This window comes from Sus scrofa, chromosome 12 (genome assembly GCF_000003025.6).
Source record: "Sus scrofa isolate TJ Tabasco breed Duroc chromosome 12, Sscrofa11.1, whole genome shotgun sequence".
Taxonomy (NCBI): Eukaryota; Metazoa; Chordata; class Mammalia; order Artiodactyla; family Suidae; genus Sus; species Sus scrofa.
In genome coordinates, this window is record NC_010454.4 from 50,903,356 (window position 1) to 50,926,659 (window position 23,304).

Consider the following 23,304-nt stretch of genomic DNA (forward strand, 5'->3'; position numbering starts at 1 on the left):
CTGACCTCGGCAGGGCTGCGAGACCCTTTGTATTTGAGGGTCCCGCCCGCGCTGCCTGCAGAATCCTTGTTCCGCGCAGATCCAGCCGCCCGCGCCACCTCCTGACACTCGGCCTGGGGCTGCTGGGTCCCCTCCTTGACTACAAAGGGTTCCAGTAGGTCTGACTGGGCGGGGCGGAGGCGGGGTCCCGGGGTCCTAGCGGTCCCTCCGATCCCCCTGGAGGTTTCGGCGGTTTTGTCACAAAGAGCCTGGGCGGGGAGCTCGGAGCCCTGGGTTCCTGTGGAAGTTTTGTTTCAAACTTCCCTCGTGACCCTCTGCCTTCCTGAGACAAGGCACTGCCCCTCTGTTCCTCAAACTTGCCACCCACGCTAACCTCCAGGAAAACCCATCCTGCACCAGGGGACAGGGTGCGCTTCTCCACCTCCTATACGTACGCCCCCCACCCCGTCCCAAGGACCCTCCCCTCCACCCAGTTGAGTACCTCTCCCTCCCTTTAGCATCCAAACCGGCTCAAAAAGCCGCCGTTTAGAAGTGGGGTTCTCGCACTAGGAACATCATGTTTGGGGGCCCAGGACCCATCGTGAGACAGCCCCGCCCCCAGCACACACACTTGTGTAACTGAAGAGTTTCCTAAAATGATACTTGACTATATGTGAGGTGCTTTTATATTTTATTTCCTATTTCATTTTTCAAAATGCTGATGACAACCTACTTCCTTTACAATGGCTCACTGAGAGTGGTGAGCTGCGGTTTGAAAAATGCCATTTTGTTGCGCCTGTTCAACCTCATCCCCTAGTCGAGTTGTTTCCCAGGCGTCGGAAGTACTGGTTCCCACACATCTTGTACACTTGCTGAGTTCGTTATTGTAATTAGGGAATTTAATTCATGTCCTCTACCAATGAAATATGAGGGGGAAAGAAGAGTTATTTTTCTAGAAACTAAGTTGAACGTTTAGCGGGAAAGTCTCACTGAAGATGCCATGCTTAGAAACAAATTATCTCCAATTAGATTGTCTTGTTGCCATTGTCCATCTGTACCTGTCCCGTGCCTGGCACTTACAGCAGGGGCAGGAATGCAATAGATACAATAGCTTTAAGCGTGTTTCCTTTCTTTAGTGTTCCTTAATCCTCACAGCAAAGCTATATGAAGCAGGTGCTATTTTTACTCCCATTCCTGATGACAGAACAGATTCAGGAGGGTGAGGTGTCTTGCCCAAGACGGACCAGAGTCGGAGCTGGAACTTCAACCCTGGAGCACTGACCTTGAAACCTGAATTCTTAACCTTAGATTGCCCAGCCTCATCAAGTATCAGGATGGAGGGGGTGACTTTGCGAGTCCTCCCTGCTTGGAGTTTTCGGCCCCCCTCCCTCAGCATGGTGTGAAGGATCGTGGTCTCCATGGCAACGAGAGGAGGAAGAAACAATTTCTTCTGAATGAGGAGCCTCTCCCTCTCTCTGCTTTGCATGGAGGGTGGAGTGAGGATGTATTGAGGTGAGCAGGCTCCCAGTGGAGGGGAGGTGGGGGTGGTGGCCCCTGGGCCTCCAGTTCATGGTCCCAAGCTGAGGCTTCATGACATCCTTGCCTCTGTCAGGGAGGAGGATGGAGGAAGAGAAGGGCCTCCAGCCCTGCCTTGCCCAGGGCTCTCTGTCCGACGGAGAACTCCCATCGGTTACCTTGACCTCATGGAACTGCCGGTGTGATGGAAGAAGTGGACATCACAGTGTGCAAAACGTCATGTATGCGAGGTGCTGGGGGGCGATGGGAGGGCGTGAAAGGGATGGGGAGCCCCCTGGAGCTGATCGGGGCAGTTTCCCTTAGCATACAGCGTTTGAGCTGACGAGTTAGGGGGACGAGGTGGAAGAGGTTTTCCATTCGAGGGGTCTAACTGCAAAGGTTGGGAGGCCAAGGCTCAGCCAAGTTCCAGGAGCAGAGGAAGGCTGGGCTAGATGGAGAAGCCAGGGGCTCAGTGGCAAGAGGCAGGGGTTGCAGGCCCATCCGCCAGGGAAGGAGCTTAGAATTTATCCTGACGGCAGTGGGAAGCTTTTGCTGAATTTTCAGCGGGGAGCAGAGTTATTAGAGTTGCATTTTTATGTAGTCCATTAGGAGGTTAGTTTGGTACCCAAGCAGAGGCCAGGGGTCTGTCTAGAGGCCGTGGCCTGAGCATCTCATTCTTCTCAGCAGCGAAACCGAACCTACCTTCCCCCCATCAGCTTCAACATCCTTTTCCTCTCCTGCCCCCCCACCCCCCAACCAACCACAGGCCAATCTGTCAGTTCAAACCCTAGATATGTCTCGAATCTCTGTATGTGGAGCCTCTTGACCCTCCGCAAAGGGAAGCTGATGACACAGAGGGAGCGTCTTAAGCACTGTGAGACACAAATACAACTTTTTATTCCATTGTGACTATCACTGACAAACATGCCTAAAACATGCCTAGTATGGTGAATGCTTATAAAGTCAACGCCCAGGTAACCATCATCTGGGTGAAGAAACAACATGGCCAGGACCCCAGCAGCAACCCCCTGCCCCTGCTCTGGATCTTCCCTTCCTTGACTTTTAGGGGAATCTGTTTAATTTGTCTTTGTGGTTTTACCATCCAAGGATTCATCTTACTGCCCATGCATGCAGCCAGCTCTAGGTGGCTGTGTGGCTGCAGAGACAATGCAACAGAAAAGAAGGACCTCCGCACTACCCACCCCACCCTTCTCCCTGCCCACAGAGAGGGATGGAGTTGAGGGGGAGCATTCTGAGCACTCAGGGAGGGGTCCTGGAGGGATAATTAGGCTGCCCCAGGCTGGACCAGCTGGCCCAGTCTTGGCCTCTTGCATGCCAGTGACTCCTCGTGGGAGTCAAGGCTTTTGGGGGTGCTTGGTTTGTGGATCCCACTCACTCTCCAAGGAAGCCTCTGACTTTCACATAGAGGGAGGCATGAGAGGCCGATTTTCCCATTTCTGTTGGGAAAATGGAGTGAAGGTGGGAGATACGCCAGGGCACAAGGTCAGGAAATAAGTGGTAGGATCAGCCCTTTGAACGAAGCTGTCCCCAGCTGCTAGTGCCATGTTCTCTCCCTGTGGCAGGGTCCTGTGTTCCTTCTCCCTGTAACATGTCAGCCTCTGGTCAAAAAGAGAAAATTTGTGCCGCTCAGAATCCTCAGCTTCCAGGTGGTGGGACGCCGGGCGTAAGAACTTGAATTGGCCACAAGGTGGCGCCAAACACCAAGTCGTCATAAGAATTTTCGGTTTTAAACCTGAAATGCGTGGAGTAAGTTCTGCTGGGGTTCCAGGGCCCGCAGGGCTGAGATCCTCCTAAGGGCACGAGAGAGTCCACTGCCCTCAGTCAGTCCCTTTGGGGCTGGTGGGGGACCCCTCAACTTCCTCTAAACCTGCCTATCTCTTACTCTCTTTCAGCGCTCTCCTGAGCCAGAAACCTGCCCCCTCTTCCCTCCCACAAAAATGCTACATCCTCCGGTGGGCAGGTCTTGGGGAGGAGAAGAGGGGGAGATTGGAAGGAGGGAAGCAGGACTGCAAAGGCCTCAGGGCCCAGGCTTGGGGTCCTAAGGGACTAAGAGTCTAAGACCAGGGCCAGGCAGAGGAGAGGGGGTTTCTGGTCCCACCTCTTTTCTCCTTAGGTGGCCTGAGGCCTCTCCTGCTCACTCCTGCTGCCGGGTCTTCTTGGAGAAAGCTCTAGCCATCCTCCTTCTTGCTCAGGGTGGGGAGCAGAGAAGCCGAGGCGGTAAGGGTGGCTGTCAGGCAGGACCTCTGCATCCCCTAGAAGCAGAGGATGGGGCCCCGAGGCCAGGCCAAGAGGAGTGGCCCCACCTTATTCCTCTCATTCCCACCCCGCCCTGCAGGGCAAATCCCCACCTCGCAGCCACCCCAGTGCCTTCCTTCTGGCAGATTATCTCAGCTCGGCTGGACAGCGCCTTGCACCTGGAGCCATGGACGCCGCTCTGCTCCTGAACGTGGAAGGGGTCAAGAAAACTATTCTGCATGGGGGCACGGGGGAGCTCCCAAACTTCATCACTGGAGCCCGAGTGAGTGCCTCCCCACCCCCCCACCCCCGCATAAAAGCCCCCAGGGCAACCTTCTGCATTCCAGCTGGGCCATAGGGCACTGCAAGCAGCCTTCTTCAGCTCTGCCAGCAAACAGCCAGGAGGCCCTTCCTGGAATTAACCCTCCTGTCCTGCCCCAGGGCATCTGGGTAGCTCTGAATTGGTGTCCATTCGCTGGGCATTTTTTTTTTTTTTTCTTTTCAGGGCCACACCCGCAGCATATGGAAATTCCCAGGCTAGGGGTTGAATCAGAGCCACAGCTGCTGGCCTACACCACAGTCTCAGCAACGCGGGATCCAAGCCATGACCTACACTGCAACCTATGACAATGCTGGATCCTTAACCTACTGAGTGAGGACAGGGATCCATCCTGCATTCTCATGGATACTAGTCAGGTTCTTAACCCACTGAGCCACAAAGGGAACTCCTCACTGGGCATTTTTGATACTTGGCAAGTTAAACGTCAGTGTGGAGTGGGGGTGGGGCTTTGGGAATTTTCTGGTCCTGTGTTTGTCTGGGAATCTCTAGTGGGCTCCCTGGGTGATGGAGCGTCTGGGTCTGAGGCCTCAGATTTAGGGCACCTTTAAGGTTGGACTTGACCTACAGGACTGGCGAGAGCAAGATGGGGACCTGGAGGAGGGAGGGGGCTTCTCGCCCTTGGGTGGGGGGGGTGCAGGCTGGGTGGGGATGCTCTGGCGTCTGGCTGGGGTTGGGGGAAGACAGCCATGGGCGGTGGTGACAGGGGCGGCTTCTGCTGGGCCTCGGGAGGCGGGTCTTAGACCAGGGTCCCACTCTCTTGGCGACCAGGTGACCTTTCATTTCCGCACCATGAAATGTGACGAGGAGCGGACGGTGATCGATGACAGCAAGCAGGCGGGCCATCCCATGCACATCATCGTCGGGAACATGTTCAAGCTGGAGGTCTGGGAAACCCTGCTGGCGTCCATGCGGGTCAACGAGGTGGCCGAGTTCTGGTGTGACACCATCGTAAGTGGGCCGTGCTGCCCGCCCCCGGGATGTGCTGTCCACGGGGCTCACCCGTCCATGTGTGGGGCTGGCCGGCCGTGTTTCAGGAAAGTGGGAGGGAGGAAGACCAAATTCTGGAGGGAGAACCCTGCCTCCTTAAAGTCGGAGATGGAGTCACCCCCGAAAGAACAGGGGCTGCTTCTGGGACAGCAGGTGTCATGGCCGGGGCCCAGTGCGCCACTCTCACTTCCATGCAGGATCAGTGGATCCTGGAGACTTTTTGGCCACTGGTTGCTTTTCTGCTGTCCTGCCCACTCCTAGCAACACTGCAAGGATGTTCCCTCCTTTAAGCACTCTTGGCAATCACCCTGCCAGGAGTCTCCTTGGCCTGGAGCCCGGGGAGAAATGGCGAAACTCCCTGACGTTTAAACAAACATCTCTTCTGGCACCTTTCAAACTTACACACAGGTCGACGCAAAGTGTAGTGAATTTCACTTCAGCCGGTCTGGTTCTATCCACCTTCTGTCCTCATTCCATGTGCTTAAAACACAGTTCCAGACACTGCCTCATTTCCTCTGTAAATACTAGAACTTGTACATCTAAAAGAAGGCTATCAAAAGACATAATCTCAGGAGCCTTATCACATGTTTACATAACATTTTATGGAGGTGTAGTTGATTGGCCGTGTTTGGATAACTTCTGCCGGGCAGCAGAGTGATTCAGTGATACATGTGCACACATCCCTTCTCTTTCAGATTCAGTTCCCACATAGATGAGCGCAGAATACCGGGTAGCGTTCTCCATGCTGTGCAGCAGGTCCCTGTTGGCCAGTCATTCCACGTACCTCAGTGTGCACCTGCCAATCCCAAACCCTCTGTCCATCCCTCCCCACCTCCGTTACATCAAAACCCCAGATAATTCCCAATGCCATCTAATCTCCAGTCACCGTTCACATTTCTCCAGTTGTCTCCTCGTTTTTCTTTCCGGTTGGTTCGCTCAAGTGAGGAGCTAGACAAAGTCCTTGCACAGAGTTTTGTTAAGGTGTCTGTCAAGTCTCTTTTGATCTGGGGGTTCTCTCTTCACTCTCTGGTTTCCTGGACATGAGTTTGTTGAAGGAACCGGGTCGCCTGTCTTGTGAGAGTTCCCAGGTTCTGATCTTGCTGGTTGCCCTGCCGTGGAATTGCCTGCCTCATACCTCCCTCCCCTGTATTTTATGCAGCTTGTGCCACGTACCTCCCACTGCGAGGCATTGCACATCTGCTCGCCTCTCACCTCTCTCCATGTTAGGACTGATTGGTGGGGCTCAGGTGTTGACAGCCTGACCCAGCCATGACCAAGCTCCCCATTGACTTCAAGCAATAGCGTTAGCAGCCTTGATGGCCCATGCCCAGATTCATCATTTCAGCAGGGGCCACTGACTTTTTGAAGAAGCTGCCCATGCGCGAGGGGGGGAGAGAGAGAGAGAAATTTGTTAAATTTCACTTAGCAGATTTTCGTTGAGCATCTGTCCTTTGTACCAGTCCTTATGTTAATTTTTTTTTTTTTTTTTGTCTTCTTGGGGCTGCACCTAGGCATATAGAGGTTCCCAGGTTAGGGGTCTAGTTGGAGCTGTAGCCGCCGTCCTACACCAGAGCCACAGCAATGCCAGATCTGAGCCATGTCTGCCGCCTACACCACAGCTCATGGCAACGCTGGATCCCTAACCCACTGAACAAGGCCAGGGATTGAACCCGTATCCTCATGGATATTAGTCAGGTTCGTTAATCGCTGAGTCATGATGGCAACTCCCCTTATGTTATTCTTTATCCTGAAGTTTTAACTTTCCCAAAAGTTGTTTTATTTTTAAGTCAAGTCTTTAGAAAATCAGCTTCGGTGTGGTTTCCGTTAGATTAAAATGACATCCATTGACTTTGCTTACGATGCTCCTGAACTGTTTTAGACCCACGTGGGTCTATAGTTCGGGCCATGTGTTAGCCAAAGGCTGGTCACCAACAAGCACCCCTTCTTCATAGGATGCATTTTTGCGAACACAGGAGAGCTGAGTGCAGAGAAGGCTGTCAATAAATTCTTGATGGTTGATTGATTTGCTGTTTGCAGAAAGCACAAGCTACTGTCGCTCCTGTCACGTGGGCATGGCTCTTGCCTTCCTGTGGGGTCTGTGTTCTTTTGACCAAATCCATAGTCACATGAGTGCAGTGCCCATCTCACAGGCTGGCAATTAAAAAAAAATTATTAGAGCATAATTGGTTTATAACATTGTGCTAATTTCTGTTGTACAGCAAAGTGACCACATCATACATAGATATATACATTCTCTTTCTTATATCCTCTTCCATCAGAGTCTATCCTGAGAGACTGGATGTAGTTCCCTGTGCTATACAGCAGGACCTCATTGCTTATCCATTCTAAATGGAATAGTTGTATCTACTAACCCCAAACTCCCCGTCCATTCCACTCCCTCTCCTCTCCCCCTTGGCAACCACAAATCTGTTCTCTTTGTCTGTGAGTCTGTTTCTGTTTTGTAGATAGGTTCATTTGTGTCATATATAGATTAGATTCCACATATAAGTGATATCATGTAGTATTTCTTTCTCTTTCTGACTTACTTCTCTTTGTATGAGAATCTCTGGCTGCACCCATGTTGCTGCAAATGGCATGATTTGGTTCTTTTTTATGGCTGAGTAGTATTCCACTGAGTGTATGTGCCACATCTTCTTAATCCATTCATTTGTCAATGGACATTTAGGTTGTTTCCATGTCTTGGCTATTGTGAACTGTGCTGCAGTGAATATGCTGGTGCATGTATCTTTTTGAATTCTAGTTTTGTCTGGATTTATCAGGTTGGCAATTTTCATGCCTCAGTGATTGCTGGTTTTTCCAACAGCCCCCTACATCTCCTCCTAGTGCAGAGTTGCTAGGATAGCAAGCGCACACACATGCACACACACACTTTCCAGAGTTACTTACCTACCTATATATTCACTTTCCATCCATTCTTCTATCCATTCACCTCACTCAGGCATCAATTTATCCATCCCTCCCTTCAACCAATATTCATGATCCATTCTCGCAACACTAAGCATCTACCCATCACCTACCGTATGTCTCTCTAAAAACATACAGTGGGCACCACGTTTGGCCTGTGCTAGGTGTTAGGAGTGAAACAGGCAAAGCCCACATCTCTCAAGGAACTTGAATTCTGGAGGAGGAGCAGACACCCAAGCAAGTACAAGGCAGGACACCTAGTACCACAATAAACAGGTGAGGACAGACTGATCACAAGAGGGGAGCAACTGATTGCCTGAGAGTCACAGGAGGAACTTCTTTAAGAAGATAACATTGAGCTGGGTATTGAAGGATGAATAGGAGTTCACCAGAGCTAAAAGACAGAAGAGAAGTAGCATCTCAGCCAGGAGGTGTGAAAAGCTTTTGGCATGTTTTATTTGGTTAATCCTTTCTCTGTGGGATGTCTCTCCACTTAAGACTCTGAGTTTTGGAGAGACAAAGCAACCCCTGGGGTGATCAGGTCTATTTCACAAAGGACTTTGGAGGGCCTGGCTTTCCCCTAGCAATTGCTGCTCATCATTCCCCACAGGGCCCTCTGGACAGTCCTCTCTTGGAGTTTAGGTCTCTGCAGGGCAGGGGGTTTCCTTCCTCTCTTCTCTTTCCCTAAGCCAGGGAGGCAGGGGTAGTCGGGGGTTCTGGGAGCTTCTGCCCTGAAATGCACTCCCCACCCCCACCCCGCCCAGGGAGCACACTGGTCTCCATGCGGGATTTTCTGCTGGGGCCCAGTCTGATGAGGCCAGAGGTTGCAAACTAGAATTCCATGAGGTCCGGGACCCTGGGTGACTGGAGAGCTTCTGCTTCATCCTCAGCGGGGCGCCGCTCCTCGGCTCCAGCCGGTAGCCTGCTGTGTGAAAGGGGGCAGGTCCGGTGTGGCTGGATGGCCCGAGTTTTGGAGACAACTGGAAACCTTCCTTGGCCTGTGATCTCTCTCAGTGTTTAAATGCTGGCAGCTAACTAACACAAAAGCCCTACTATGCGAAGCCTAAAACAAATCTAATCTGGGAGCTGAAGGTGGCCTCCCGCAGGCCAGTTTGCAACCTCTCGATGGCTGTAGCCCCTCAGACAGAACCGGGCTCTATCCTTCTTCCTGGATCTCTGCGCACTCCTGGTGGCACCTCTCAACCCACTGTGCTGGCCAGCATCCCAGGTAGCGCTAGGGTGGCAGGAGGCTAGCAGGACAAAGCCTTGGTCTGAGGTCATGTCCCAGCAGCCTATTGGCCCTGGCGTTGGCAGCTAAATGCTGACTTTCTTGGGGGCGGGGGCTGCTGTGTGAGGCCGGGCGTGCCCCCTCCCCGCAGCAAGCTGTTCCTCGGGGCCACTCCCCTGCTTCATCCACCCTTAATCTCAACGAGCTTAACTGCCATCTGGTCATCTCCCTCACAAAGAAGCCCAAGGTCCTCGGGGCTAATCCTGGCTGATGGGGGCGGGGAGAGGATGACCTTCATCCCCTGGCTGGTGACTTGGGGACCAAGCCAAGCCGCCCCTGTCCCTTCCCTTTCCCAGTGCTGTGTCTTTACTGGAGTTGCCATGAAGGGGCATGAGATGGGCCGTCTCAGGATTCAGCCTCTGAGAGGGGTTCTCAGAGACCACCTGAGGGGTGTCCCCGATTTTCCTAGCCCTCCTCCACCCTGAGGGTGGCCCCCTCAGCGCCCGGTGCTGGGTGAGGCTGTGATGAGCTGGCCCTGCATCTGCACCCTCTCATTTAACCCCCGACAACAGCCCCACTCCCAGACAAGTGCAACCCAGGGGACCAGAGCTCAGGGAAGGGCGGTGACCTGGACTCCCTGCCCACCAGCAGCACCATCAGGATGCCAACCTTCTCGGGCCCAGAGCCCTGCTCCTTCCTCCACTCTCCACGCTGCCCTCCTTGCGAGTCACAAGCTTTGTGGACTCAGGGTCTCCTTGGGAAGGGAAACCTGTTAGAATCGACCACGGGGTGGGGGCAGCCTGGCATTGTGGCTAGAGCTGGGTTTGGATCCTGGCTGTGTCATTTCCTGGCTGTGTGACCTTAAGCATCTCACTTAACCTCTCTGAGCTCTCGTTCCCACGTCTCCAAGATGGGAAGAATAGTAGGGCCTCCCTAGTGGGGTCACCTTAAGGACTAAAGGAGCTAACAAATGTAGAGGGCTCTGCCAGGCACATAGGCGACTGCAGAGATTAGTGAGGGGCATATTGGGGGGCATATTAGTGAGGGCAATACATGGTAACAGCCACAGGGCAGGCCAGGGGCTAGGTAGCAGGAGCTCTGCTGTGTGTGTGGTGTGGGGGGGGGGTGCAGCGCAGGGCTCTTTGGGGCCCAGCTGGCTCTGAGCAGACAGCCCGATGCCATCCATCTGCCCACTGTTCCCCGCAGCACACAGGAGTCTACCCCATGCTGTCCCGGAGCCTCCGGCAGGTGGCGGAGGGCAAGGACCCCACCGAGTGGCATGTGCACACCTGTGGGTTGGCCAACATGTTCGCCTACCACACACTGGGCTACGAGGACCTGGATGAGCTGCAGAAGGAGCCGCAGCCTCTGATCTTCGTGATCGAGCTGCTGCAGGTGTGACCCTGGGGTGTGGAAGGCGGGTAGGGGCAACAGAGAGCAATGGGGCTGAGCGGGCATGGAGGGGGGCCCAGTCCCACGGGTCATGGGTCATGACCCAGTTCCTCTTTAGAGAATAAGAAAGGGCTCATAAACCACAGGAGGATTGGAACTGGACCCTCCTCTCACCTCCCCCACAAGAAAAAACCCAGTCCTTTGCTTTTTCCAAGAGAAAAGCCCATGGGGGACCGTTTTTCTAAAATGTTGCTTGTTTTCATCTTGGAGGCATTTATTTCTGTGGGTTATCTACTTCCACTTTTGTTTGCAGAAGTTGTGAATTATATCCTCAGCCCCAGTCCCTGGAGTTTTGGGATTCTGATCTGTTTCTTCAGTAGTGGGAGAGGCTGCATGGAACCATCCACACCCCCTTCCCCAGGCCACAGGATGTGGGGTGTGGGAGAGGGTCAAAATAGGGCTCACAGCCAAGGCTCAGCTCATGGCCAAGGCTGAGGATCAGCCAGAGGGCTCCAAGGGTGATCTGTGTCAACCGGGGTCTTTATGGACCTGCTGGAACAGTTGTGTGGTTTGTGCACTGTATAAGGGCATCGCCTCTAAGGTGCTTTTTAGAGACCTCGTATAATGACAATTTTCCAGCAGATTCCATTAAGGTGTCTTTTTTTTTTTTTTTTTTTTTTTTTTGTCTTTTTGCCTTTTCTAGGGCCACGCCCGCAGCATATGGAGGTTCCCAGGCTAGGGGTCTAATCTGAGCTGTAGCCACCGGCCTACACCACAGCCACAGCAATGTGGGATCTGAGCCAGGTCTGCGACCTACACCACAGCTCATGGCAACGCCAGAGGCTTAACCCACTGAGCAAGGCCAGGGATCGAACCTGCAACCTCATGGTTCCTAGTCGGATTCGTTAACCACTGCACCACGACGAGAACTCCTAGGGTGTCTTGTTTTAACAAAATGAGTATTATGGTAGTTTTCCGAGTATGGGAAGTAAAGAGTGTTGACAAAAGAGTACCTTTTCTTATTTTGCCCAAAGGCTCTGACTGAGGGCAAGGCCCTGGGGAACTTGTTGCTTCCTTTTCCCATTTACATGTGTTTGGCCGGCAAGCGTGTTTCTGCCGATGGATCCTCACTGCGGAAGATGAAGAGTTGCCTTCAGTGAGCTGGGCAGCGTCCACTTTCTCTGGTCCCCTGCAGGGAAAAGGGCCTTCCCTGCTTGGCCTGGGCATCCGGGGTCCTTGCCTCACTGATGGTCAGTTTTGGGGGCAGGTTGAGGCCCCCAGCCAGTACCAGAGGGAGACCTGGAACCTGAGTAATGATGAGAAGATGCAGGCAGTGCCCATCCTCCACGGAGAAGGGAACCGGCTCTTCAAGCTGGGCCGCTATGAAGAGGCATCTACCAAGTACCAGGAAGCCATCGTCTGCCTGAGGAACCTGCAGACCAAGGTGGGGGGCTGTCCATCAGGGGATGGGAAGTGGGGTGGATGCTGGGGGGAGCTGCCCTGCCCTGGCCATGGCTTGGTGGGGAGGGTGGGGGCGGGGCAGCCACAGACCTTCCTCCACCGGGCAGGAGAAACCCTGGGAGGTGCAGTGGCTGAAGCTGGAGAAGATGATCAACACCCTGATCCTGAACTACTGCCAGTGTCTGCTGAAGAAGGAGGAGTACTACGAGGTCCTGGAGCACACCAGCGACATCCTCCGGCACCACCCAGGTTGGGAGGGGTGGGGCTGGTGGGGGTCCAATCTGCCCAGTGGCCCAGAGACTCCAGCCCAGATCTCCGTGGCCCTCTCTCCTGATCCTCTCAAGCCATCAAACATTGCCTCCATCCAGCAGGGTCTCCCCAAGCCTCTAACGGCATCACAGATGGTGGATGAGCGGTGCTTATTGTGGGAGGTATTTGAAGGTGTATTAGGGACAAATACATAAGCAGCTCCTGGAACCTGTGTGGAGCAGTAAACAGGTTTTTAAAAAGGGGGCAATCAGAGTTCCCATCGTGGCGCAGCAGAAACAAATCTGACTAGGAACCGTGAGGTTGTGGGTTTGATTCCTGGCCCTGCTCAGTGGGTTAAGGATCCGGTGATGCCCTGAGCTGTGGTGTAGGTCATAGACGTGGCTTGGATCCCGAGTTGTTGTGGCTATGGTTTAGGCCAGCAGCTGTAGGTCCGTTTCAACCCCTAGCCTGGGAAACTTCATATGGTGTGGATGCAGCCCTAAAAAGAAAAAAAAAAAAAGAAAAAAAGAAAAGAAAAAAATAAAAAGGAGGCAATTAATAGAGAACAATATCAAGTAAATTCTAGAATCCGTGACATGCAGATGGGGCAATACTTGTGAAGGCAGGCGATGTTTGAAGACTGTTGACATCATCAAACACTGTGCTCTACACACTCAATCCTCTGCTTTTGCCACTTCATTTAATCCTCTTAATGACCGTAAGGGACAGGGGCAGGGACAGGGGACCATTTGGGGAGCTTCTATAAGGAAATAGTAAGTTGTGAAGGTAACATTAGTTACAGGGTCTTGGATAGGTCTGCGGAAGAAAAGGGAGTAGACGCTGCGGTTATTATCATCTGCATTTTACAGCGGAGAAGGGCTCAGAGGTTAAGAATCATGGTCAAGGTTGAGGGTTGCAGAAGCTGGTCAAGCGCGGCCAGGCGGACGCCGCCTCTGGGGCTGGGCAGCGGGTCCAGCCGGATCTTCCCTGCAGGCATCGTGAAGGCCTACTACGTGCGGGCCCGGGCTCACGCTGAAGTGTGGAACGAGGCGGAGGCCAAGGCGGACCTGGAGAAAGTGCTGGAGCTGGAGCCGTCCATGCGGAAGGCCGTGCAGAGAGAGCTGAGGCTGCTGGAGAACCGGCTGGAGGAGAAGCGGGAGGAAGAGCGCCTGCGCTGCCGGAACATGCTGGGCTAGTGCGCAGGCGCCGGGCCTCCCGCCCGCCCCTCCCCCTCGGCCCCGCCCCCTCGCCCCGCGACGCCCTGACCCCTGCGCTCCCGCCGCAAGGCGGCGACACACGGCAGCGGACAGGCGGCCTGGCCGTTTCTGGTTCAGTTGGCCAGGGTTTTGGTGTCACATTTTAAACGTTTAGGTTAATTTAAAAAATCAAAATAATATACGTGTTACTGAAAAGTAGTGTACTACCTGAAAGTTGAGAATTGTGTGTTACTTGGCGGACCAAACTGAGGACTGGAGCCCAGCGAGAGACCGCTTGGAAGAGGTAAGGGAGGAACCAGGGTACGTAGGAGTTTTTGCAGCAAGGACCAGGTAGTCAGGACTTCCCTTGTGGTGCGGCATTGTCCCTACAGGCGTCTGGGTCGCTGCTGTGGCTCGGGTTGGAGCCCTCCCCAGAAACTTCCACAGGCCGCCAGAGCAGCCGGGAAAAAATATTACTGTTAAAGAAAACCAAGTTGCGAGTTCCCGTTGTGGCTCGGCGGTCACAAACCCAACTAATATCCATGAGGACGCAGGTTCAAACCCTGACCTTGCTGGGTGAGTTAAGGATCCAGCGTTGCTGTGAGCTGTGGTGTAGGTCGTAGTTGCGACTTGGATCTGGTGTGACTGTGGCGTAGACCCGCAGCTGTAGCTCAGATTGGACCCCTAGCCTGGGAACTTCCCTGTGCCGGGCTGCGCCGCCCCCCCCCCCCCAAAAAAAAGAAAGAGAAAGAAAACCAGATAGCTCAAGTTAATGAATTTAGCGTTTTTCTATGTATGGGAAGATGTGAGAGTCTGGGCTCATTGAAATAATTCCCTGGATTTGCACCTTAACTCTCTAGGCTCAATATCCTGCCCTCCTCCACCTTGAATCCCCTCAGGGTGCACCTGTGGGAGTGGCTGCAGTGGCTGAAGGCTGGCAGTGGGCAGCCTGTTTGTCTCCATCCTGGCTTCCCTCAGGGCTCACGTCAGTCTGGGGTGGCTGTAGTCACTGATGGCTGCAGCATCCTTTGTTTACTGATGTGGCCGGCAACATGTTTTATTGATATCAAGGTTAAACAAAACAAAACAACACAAAAACAGCAAAAAGGGCACAGAAGACCTTAGGAATAAAAGTGAAATTTCCTGCCCAGTCTATCCCATCCCTTAGCCCAGAGCTAGCCATTTTAATGACCCTGATTTTTTATACTCTTTTGGTAGTTCTCTCAGTCTCCAAATAATATGTTTAAATCAGCTATTCCATGTCAGTGAAAAGTGAATTGAGTGCTTTAAGGCCTTCTGATTTCTTTTTCCTTCCCCTTCTAATTGTGCTGGTTTTCTACTTGGTTAGTGTTGTACCTTGGTACACTCTGTGCAGAACTTTCTCCTGAGGACGCTCATCTGTATAGGATGAGGGTGGCAGTGCTGAGACCTTCCCTCCCATATTCCCCTCGACCCCCAGGGAGTCCTTTGTACCTTTGCTCTTCCTGGCTCTTAACATCTAGGTTCTGTGTGTCACCAAAATTAAGTCTTCTGTGTTTTGTCCATTGGTTGACTCTGAAACTTGGAAATCAATAGACAGCGTTTACATGAATATGACTGTATAATGTGATTGCATTTCTTTTACTCTGGTTCCAAATTTGTGACTCCTGGAAGGGATATTCCGGCTTCAGGAGTGGCAGTGTTTATTTTAACATGGGGATTTTTTTTCTTCTTCTTCTTCCCTTTTGCGGCACTAGGGGATGCGAGGTTTAAGCCCTCCCACCGTGGTGGGAAGAGGGTTAATTTCTGGTCCACGCAGGCTTGGTTCTGATGGCTGCCAGGTGTTTTGTCAGACCCAGGAGGAGATTTTGGAGGAGGTCAAAGGCAGGGGGATTCTGACCTTCAGAAGCCAGAAGTGGGGCGAGCAGCCCTGTAGCCTGAAGGAAGGCCCTGAGCTGGAGGAAGAGGCGCAGGTGGAGGCTCGGGGACAAGAGCAGAGGGGACCTTCATGGGCTCCTGGCTGCCCTGGAACAAAGGCCTGGCTGGTGTGTGGAGAGCCAGAGGCTCAGGGGTGGCTCAGAAACTGATGAAGAGCCTGGCAGTGGCATTGTGTGAGGACAGGAACTGTGGCCTGCAGGCTTCCCAGCCTCCACTGTCCTGTCCATTTTCTGTGCACAGTGTCCCCACCACTGTCCCTTTTCCTGGGGACAGTAAGGCTCTCCTTTTATCCACCATCCCCTAAGCCGGGCTGAGGCCTGAATGTGTCCCCAGACCCTGCTTGATCCTGTCCAGGCATCCTGGGTGGAAGTCTCCCCTCCTGATGCCTGGGACATTTGCAAGCCCGAGGCAAGACAGGGCCTGGGGGCCAGAGAGTGTCCTGGAGACATCCTGGCCTTAGTCCTTGAGGGGAACATTGAACTCAAACAACTGGAGACACCCTTCCCTCCCCAAAGCTGAGCATTTGTTACAAAAGCCCCAGGAATTCCTTCTCATAGTGGAATTCAAGTCAAGCCCACATTTTAGTTCAAGACTCTCTAGGTCAGCTCTCCCCCTGCCTCATCTGTACCCAGCGTTTCTAATTGCCTGTTTTTTCTTTTTAAGTGGGGGACACAAATCATAATGTGCCTTTGACACAGCCTCAGGGTTTACACAGCCTCGAAATCGTGGTATTTGCACCGTCTCTCTTTTCTTGCCTGGCTCAGCCTTCTTGGCGCCTTCTCAGTGGACTCCCCCCCTGCAAATTTTGTACTTATTTGTGTGCTTCCCTCCTGCACATTTTGTACTTATTTGTGTGCTTCTCTTGTGTGATTTGTGTGTGTGTGTGTGTGTGTGTGTAAGAGAGAGGGAGGGAGAGAGAACAGGGGCACTTAATCCTCTTGTTACCATCATCCAAAGGCAGCAAATGGGATAATAGGACCACTTTTCAGAAACCATGGCATCTCACACGTCATTGCACTAGTGCCGTGGAGGTGGAGAGAGATGACCCTGAGCCCCACAGCAGCCAGCCTTCCCATCCAGACCTTTCTTTTGCCTCCAAGGAGGTCTTGGTTGACCAGGTCTAGGCAGAAGGATACAGGAGGTTGTAGGGACATCTCCCCAAAATGACTATTTCCTAGGGGTCTAGCTGGAAGCCTTTTTTGTGGCCAGCAGGGGGCAGCAGAGGACAAGCAGGTTGTGGTTCCTGGTCCCGGAGCGGCTGGATTTGGCAGAGAAAGCTTTGGCCTTGGGAACATGGTGGGTCCCCACCCTCCCCATGGGATCAGGCTGGCTGGCAACAGGGAGGAAGTGTTTAGGATCATGGGATCAGTGTGCCAGTAGACTAGGGCCTCAGTCCCATTCTCTTGTACAGATGGGAAAACTGAGGCTCAGGGAAGACTAGTCATTTTCTAGATCCCACTTCAAAACTGTGGTAGACCCCGAGGTAGCATCCAGGTTTCCAGACTTTGGGTAGGGGCTTCATTTCTACATCATGTTGCCTCCCTCACCACAGTCCATAAGTGAGTATGTTTTATTTTTTAAAAAATGAAAGGAGAAGAATAGCGACCCAGAGCATGTCTGTAGGCTTTATTTGGGAGCAGTCAGAGGGGCAAACATGAGTGGGGCGTGTGTGGGCCTCCAGACCCATTTACAGAGCACAGGCATGTATGCACGGTGCGGTCAAGCAAAGAGAAAGGTTTACTGCGGGGCCGTGTGGGAAGAATAGGTGGCGTCATGCTCAAACACTGCAAACTCCGTGAAACGTTGCCATACCCAAGGGGGTCCCTCTGCCCACCCTCCAGCCCCCTGCCACCCTCCCAAATCACTCTCTGGTCTTCGGTCCATGTCAGCCCCAGTTAGGCAGAGCTCAGGAGGGTGTTCCATACCTGGGAGCCCATGCAATTTTAATGCTCTAAAAATTGCAAAGCACCTTTAAAGCCCAGGGGAGGGAGGGGTGTGGTTGCAGATTCGGTGGTGCCAGAATCCTTTGATCTTACAGCTCTCTGTGTAGCTCAGGTTGTGATATTCCTGTAAGCCTCCAACAGGACAAATGTTATTTTCTGTTCTGCAACTTTTTATCTCTGTATGAGTGGGAGAGTGCTGCACCCTTAAATGTCAGCGCCTTGAGGATGGGCTAGCTTGTGCATTTCAGGCTGTAGACAACATTCATAACCAGAAGCAAAAGCCATAGAACATAAAAGTTAAAGAAACATCTAATATGGAGTCTGATTTGTTCTTCCCCATGACACCCCCTCTGGCCTGCTCCCTCCCTCTGAGAATCATTATGGCTCAGCCAAGGCTCTCAGGTATCATTCACCCTCCCAACCTCAGTCTAGCCGGGGTTGATGTGGACCCAAGATGAGAGAGGGACTTGGGAGGGTGGCAGGGGCTGGAGAGTGAGCAGAGGGACCCCCTGGGTGTTGTGCAGGTGTATTAATTTTCTAGTTCGGCGGTAACTAATTACCACAAACTCAGTGGCTTAGAACAGGTATATTCCATGACAAGTCTGGAGGTCAGAAGCCCTAACATGGGACAACAGGTCCTGCTCTTGCTGGAGGCTCCAGGGGAGCAGCTGTTACCTTAGCTTTTCCAACTTCTAGAAGCCCCTTGCCTGCCTTGGCTTGTGGCCCCATCCTCCATCTCCAAAGCCAGCTGTGCAACATCTCCCCCTCCCCGTGTCCCTGTACTTCCATCATCACCTTCTGTGGGTGTTTGTGACCCACCTGCCTCCCTCTGATAAGCACCCTTGTGAATATGCTGGGCTCACCCGGATAATCCCCGCTCACCTCCCCATCTGCAGACCCTTAGTCACTGTGCAAAGTCCCTTCTGCCACCAAGGAACCTATTCACAGGTGCTGGAGATTAGGAGGTGGGCGTCTTTGGGGCCCATTACGGAGCCTGCCACAGCCAGCTTGTCTCTTTTTGAGCCCAGATCTATTCTCTGGCCTCCTGTGTCCCCTGAGAGGCTCACCATGCTGCCAGGTCCCAGCTCCCTGGCCTTCCAGCCTCCTGTTGGGTTTGGCCAACGGGAGGCACCAGCCAGAGATGTATGTGTGCGGAGATTCAGGCTGGGTCTTTCTTTCTCCCGCTCCCTCCTTGCTGGGCTGTGTCTTTGACCTGTGGTCACAATTGGGGTCAGGGAGCCCTTCCAGGCCACAGCTCTCACTGTCCCCCCCAAGCAGCAGTGCCTCCTCTGGTCCTTCACCCCTGCTAGTTCCTGGGGACCCCTTTTCCTTGCTGGTACCCCACACTTGCACCTTCATTCAATTTTCTGCAGCTGCACCTTCAAGTGGGCCCCCTGTTTTCTGCTAAGATGCTGATCAGGCCATCAAGTCTCCTCCAGGCTGGAGGGAGGGGAGGGAAGCCAAGGGGCAGAGAAACGAGCAGGGCCACACGGTTAGTGGGGCGGCAGGGAATTCAGGCCCAGAGGCTACAAGTGGGGTCTAGAATCAGCGTTCTCCTGCCCGCTGGGCCCCGGCCCTCTCAGGAGCTGTGGATCCCGTGGGTGGCAGAGCCCCCTGCCGTGAGAAGGGCTCGGCTCGAAGGGGCTTCTGAGGCTTGGTGTGTGTCCTGAACTTGATGGCCTGGCAGAGGGGTATAGGAGCACATGCCTAGTTATTGTTTGTCACAGGCAGAGCCACCGCCCAGTCCCCGAGGAATGGCCGGGCAACGTCAGTCAGATGCACTGAGCCAAGAGTTCAACTGTCAACATTGCGGGCTCTGTAGGAGGCTTGGCGGGAGCCCTGCGGACGAATCAGCGCCCCTTTCTGAGTCCCTTCTCCCTGCTTCCCGGTGGACAGTGCTGGTGTCACTTGGCGGAGGAGCCTCAGCCTTGGGGAGTTGGGGTGGGGATGCCACTTGCCCAGGTCACACAGTAAGTGGCAGCGGTGAGGCTGACCCAGACGAAAGAGCGGAGCTGGCCTTTCTTTTAATTTCCTGCAAGGTCATTGCTCCCATGGGATCCAGGCAGCAGGAGTGGGTGGAGAGAGTTGGGGGTGGAGGGAGCACCCGGGCCTTCCCTGGCTCCCATTTCCCCCAAATAACAGATTCCCTATGGAAAGTGCTGGAGCCCTGGCTTCCCCATGGCCACCATCGGCGTGATGACAGCATGGCAGCCCAGGTTTGAGTCCTCTGACAGCTGCCACATGGATGCCTGGTTTTCACCCTTCTTCCCTGGCCTCCTGTGTCTCACACGGTCGACTCGGTCTTGAATTTCACCTTGACTGATTGGCTCCTGAGCAAGGGACCACCTTGACCTCCACTGTTTCTGGGGCGAGGCTGCCCCTTGCTCAGCCTCGTCCCCCATCCCTCTCCTCTCAGGGCTTTCAAGGAAAGGTTAGCTAAAGCCCCGTTCTTATTTATGGCCATCTTGCACGTGCAGAGTCGCTGCCCTAATTACAATTGCTCCATTACTTCAGGTATTCTCATTAGTGCGAGAATCTGATGAACAAAGAATCTCGCCTTTCCTCCTGCCACCAATAAAAATATCATTTGAAGATGGAGGGGAGCATTTGTCTCTCCTCGGAAGTCTCAAGGCTGGCAGCTCTCACAGAGTGTGACAGTCTCTGGAGGGCAGAAAATTTCATCGGCTTTGTTTCCTGCTGCATCCCCAGCATCTGGACTCCTCCACACACACCGCAGCTCAGAAAGAGCGGCCGAAGGAGTCCATTGCTGGATGAAACCCGCATCTCGGGGCTTAGCTGTGTGAAGACCGTCAAAAATCATCTAGCCCAACAGCTTATTTTGCAGGTGGAGAAACCTAGGGCTGGTGATGAGAAGGGACACGTCCAAGGTTACCACACCAAGTCTGTGACAGATCCAGGGCTGGGATGAAAGGTGTTGGCTTGGAGGCAGCATTTTCACCACCAGCCCACTTAACAATTTGTGACTCAGTTTGCCTCCCAGCATTTTCTTCCTGCTTCACCAGTTTTTTCCTTTACTCTTTAGTAAGTTTTCCCGTTTTTCTCTCTTCTTTTCTTTCTTTTTGGCCGCTTCTGGGGCATGCAGAAGCCAGGCCAGGGCTTGAACGTGCACCACAGCAGTGACAATGTCAGGTCCTTAACCCTGAGGCCACCAGGGAACTCCTCCCTCCTCCCTGTCTTTTAACCATCCACGCTGCATTCTTCTCCTGCATTTCTTATGAGGCTTCTGGTCTGCCTGCCTCCTGGCTGACAGGCTTAGCTGCCCTGGCCTCCAGCTCCGGCTGCCCGTAGGTGTCCCCGTGTTAGAAAGGAAGGGGACCTAGGCTGGGCTGGTGGTCCAGGGTGGGACGCGACTTCAGGCAGGCTGCCAGCTCCTTGCAGAGTTGGGAGAAAAACACCCAAGACAGAGGCAGTGGGGTCTCTGCCCAGGTGGTACCCTGGTAAGCACTGGGGAGCAGTCGGCAGTGGCCTTAGAAATAGGGAAGCAAGTCGGTAAGGGAGAGGGGAAGGAGATGGATGTGCAGAGAGGGGAAGAGAGGAAGAGGGGGAAAAGGAGGAAGAAGAGAGAATTTTGAAGATCCTGTTCCCTATGTGTGACCCCCATGTACCCTAAGAAGCCAGACCTTCTGCAAACCTGTCCAGATGTCCTAGGTAGACGCTCCCTCAGGAAGAGTTGGATGGGCTCAGCCAGCAGGCAGACACCCAGTGCACTGAGATCTCCTGCAGAATGACCCAGGCCCATATCTGAGGCACCAGCTTCCCCTCCGAGCCAGGGCAGGAAGAGCTGAGAGGCAGCTCTGTCCAACAGGAAGATCGTGCAAGTCACTGACGACCTTCCAGGAGCCACATTAAAAAAGTCAAAAAGGGGGAGTTCCTGTCATGGCACAGTGGAAACGAAGCTGACTAGTATCCATAAGGATGCGGATTCGATCCCTGGCTTCACTCACTGGGTCAGGAATCCAGCGTGGCTGTGAGCTGTGGTGTAGGTTGCAGGCACAGCTTGGATCCCACGTTGCTGTAGCTGTGGTGTAGGCTGGCAGGTGTAGCTCCGATGCGACCCCTAGGCGGGAACTTGGAAACTTCCATGTACTGTGGGTGCAGCCCTAAAAAGCAAAAAGAAAAAGAAAAAAGGAACTCAGTGGCGTTAATTTTAACCAGTCTGTCAAGAAAAAGTATCATTTTGCAATTCACGAGACACTTGGCACTCCAGTTCTCATGCTAGGTCTTTGAGATTTATTTGGTGCTTACACCTCATCCCAGTTGAGCCCAGCCGAATCCAGGTGCTCAGTCACCATATGGATTAGTGGCAGATGTATTGATGACACCAGTCTGGAGTGAACACACACCCCCTCCTGTTCTGAGCTTGGACACCATAAATTCATTTCACTCATTCTTTTTTTTTTTTTTTTTTTTTTTTTTCATTTCTAGGGCCGCTCCCACAGCATATGGAGGTTCACAGGCTAGGGGTCAAATCGGAGCTGTAGCCACCGGCCCACACCACAGCCACAGCAGTGCAGGATCTAACCTCATCTGCAACCTACACACAGCTCACGGCAACGCAGGATCCTTAACCCACTGAGCGATGCCAGGGATTGAACCCAAAACCCTATGGTTCCTAGTTGGATTCTTTAACCACTGAGCCACCACAGGAACTCCCATTTCTCTCATTCTTGAGCATCATAGAGACACAACCCAATGGTGTATTGTCCCCCATGTCCTCTCACTGCCACAGTGCAGAGCCCAGTGTGTTCTGGGAAGTCTTTGCTGGGGGGGCATTGATGCTAGTTTGGTGGGGCTGGAAAAACAGATAACAAACTCCCGAAGGCCACCATCACTATCATCCAGTTGTGATGAGGGTCGTGTGAAAGGCTGTGGGCTGCCACTTAGAGTTGTGCAGGTTGCTCATTGCACAATTCCAGCCCCCCCCCCACCTGCGTTTACCGCATGGTCATCTTGGATGTGTGCAGTTACTACAGATGCCCAGTAGATGGCAGAAAAGTGTCTTGAGGGAAGGGTAGCTTGTCCTCATGTGCACAGTTGCCTTAGCGGCTAGTGCAAGGCTGCTCTGTTTCGGCCAAGTTGGCCTGTGAACGTTAGTTTCTAGGGCAGGGCCTGAAAGGTCCCCAACCAATACTACAAATGGTATCAGTTGGCCAGACCCAGGCTGGGGGCGGGGAGGAAGCCAGGCCAGCTGGGCTTTCCTCTCCATCCTGCAGAATCTCATCCTTGAAGGGTGTGTGGCATGAGGGAGGGGGTAGCCGGGGCTGGGATTGGTGGTTAAGACAGGAGGAGGGCTGGTGGCCTCTGAGTTGACGGCCCCTGCAGACTGGCTCCTATTAGATTGTTGAAAGCTTCCCTGTCCCTGGAAGCTGAGTCTATCTCTCTGGTTCTGATCTGAGGGTTAAGGGTGAGTCTCATTTCCCAGCTGGAGGGCAGGCATCCTGCTCTTTCTCAGGGCTGCCACGTGGCCCCTGACTCTTATACAACACGTGAGCTAATTCAGGGCTTCTGCAGGTAGCCCTGTGGCACAGGGGTCTCCTCTTTTCTCTCAGATCTGTCTCTGCGCCCTGTGCTCCAGAGATGACCTGTGTGGGTATGTCAGTGGGTCCCTCTGGCTTCCAGTTGGGTTCTTCCCAACTTCGTCCCCACAGGAGAGTGAGGTCAAGGTTTTGTTTCCTCTGCCTTCTTTCCAGGGGGATTTCATGGCCTGTCTGGTTGACGGCCACACTGTTTGCAGGGCAGCCCTCTGCACCCAGCTCTCACTGTACCGATCGCCTGCGACTGCTGAAAGGAATCGCCCCGCAGGTGTATCGGTCATCTTACAGCTCTGGGAATCTGAACTCTGAAATGAGGCTCGGAGGAGTAAAATCAAGGGTCGGGCAGGGTTGTGTTCCTTCT

General features: G+C 53.3%; 1 protein-coding gene across 3 annotated transcripts; it reads left to right on the forward strand.

Moving 5' to 3' along the window:
* Positions 3-13,832, forward strand: AIPL1 (aryl hydrocarbon receptor interacting protein like 1). Of its 3 annotated transcripts, XM_013981245.2 has the most exons (10): positions 3-154; positions 1,288-1,491; positions 1,592-1,736; positions 3,078-3,261; positions 3,851-4,033; positions 4,859-5,038; positions 10,437-10,625; positions 11,890-12,066; positions 12,191-12,332; positions 13,326-13,832. In XM_013981245.2, the coding sequence occupies exons 4-10, from the start codon at positions 3,253-3,255 to the stop codon at positions 13,526-13,528; spliced, it is 1,083 nt and encodes a 360-aa protein (XP_013836699.2). In that variant the 5' UTR covers positions 3-154; positions 1,288-1,491; positions 1,592-1,736; positions 3,078-3,252; the 3' UTR covers positions 13,529-13,832. The 3 variants fall into 3 exon arrangements, with proteins under 3 accessions (XP_013836699.2, XP_013836698.2, XP_020923378.1); XM_013981244.2 differs by lacking the exon at positions 13,326-13,832 and having other exon boundaries at positions 30-154; positions 12,191-13,119; XM_021067719.1 differs by lacking the exon at positions 13,326-13,832 and having other exon boundaries at positions 30-154; positions 3,897-4,033; positions 12,191-13,119.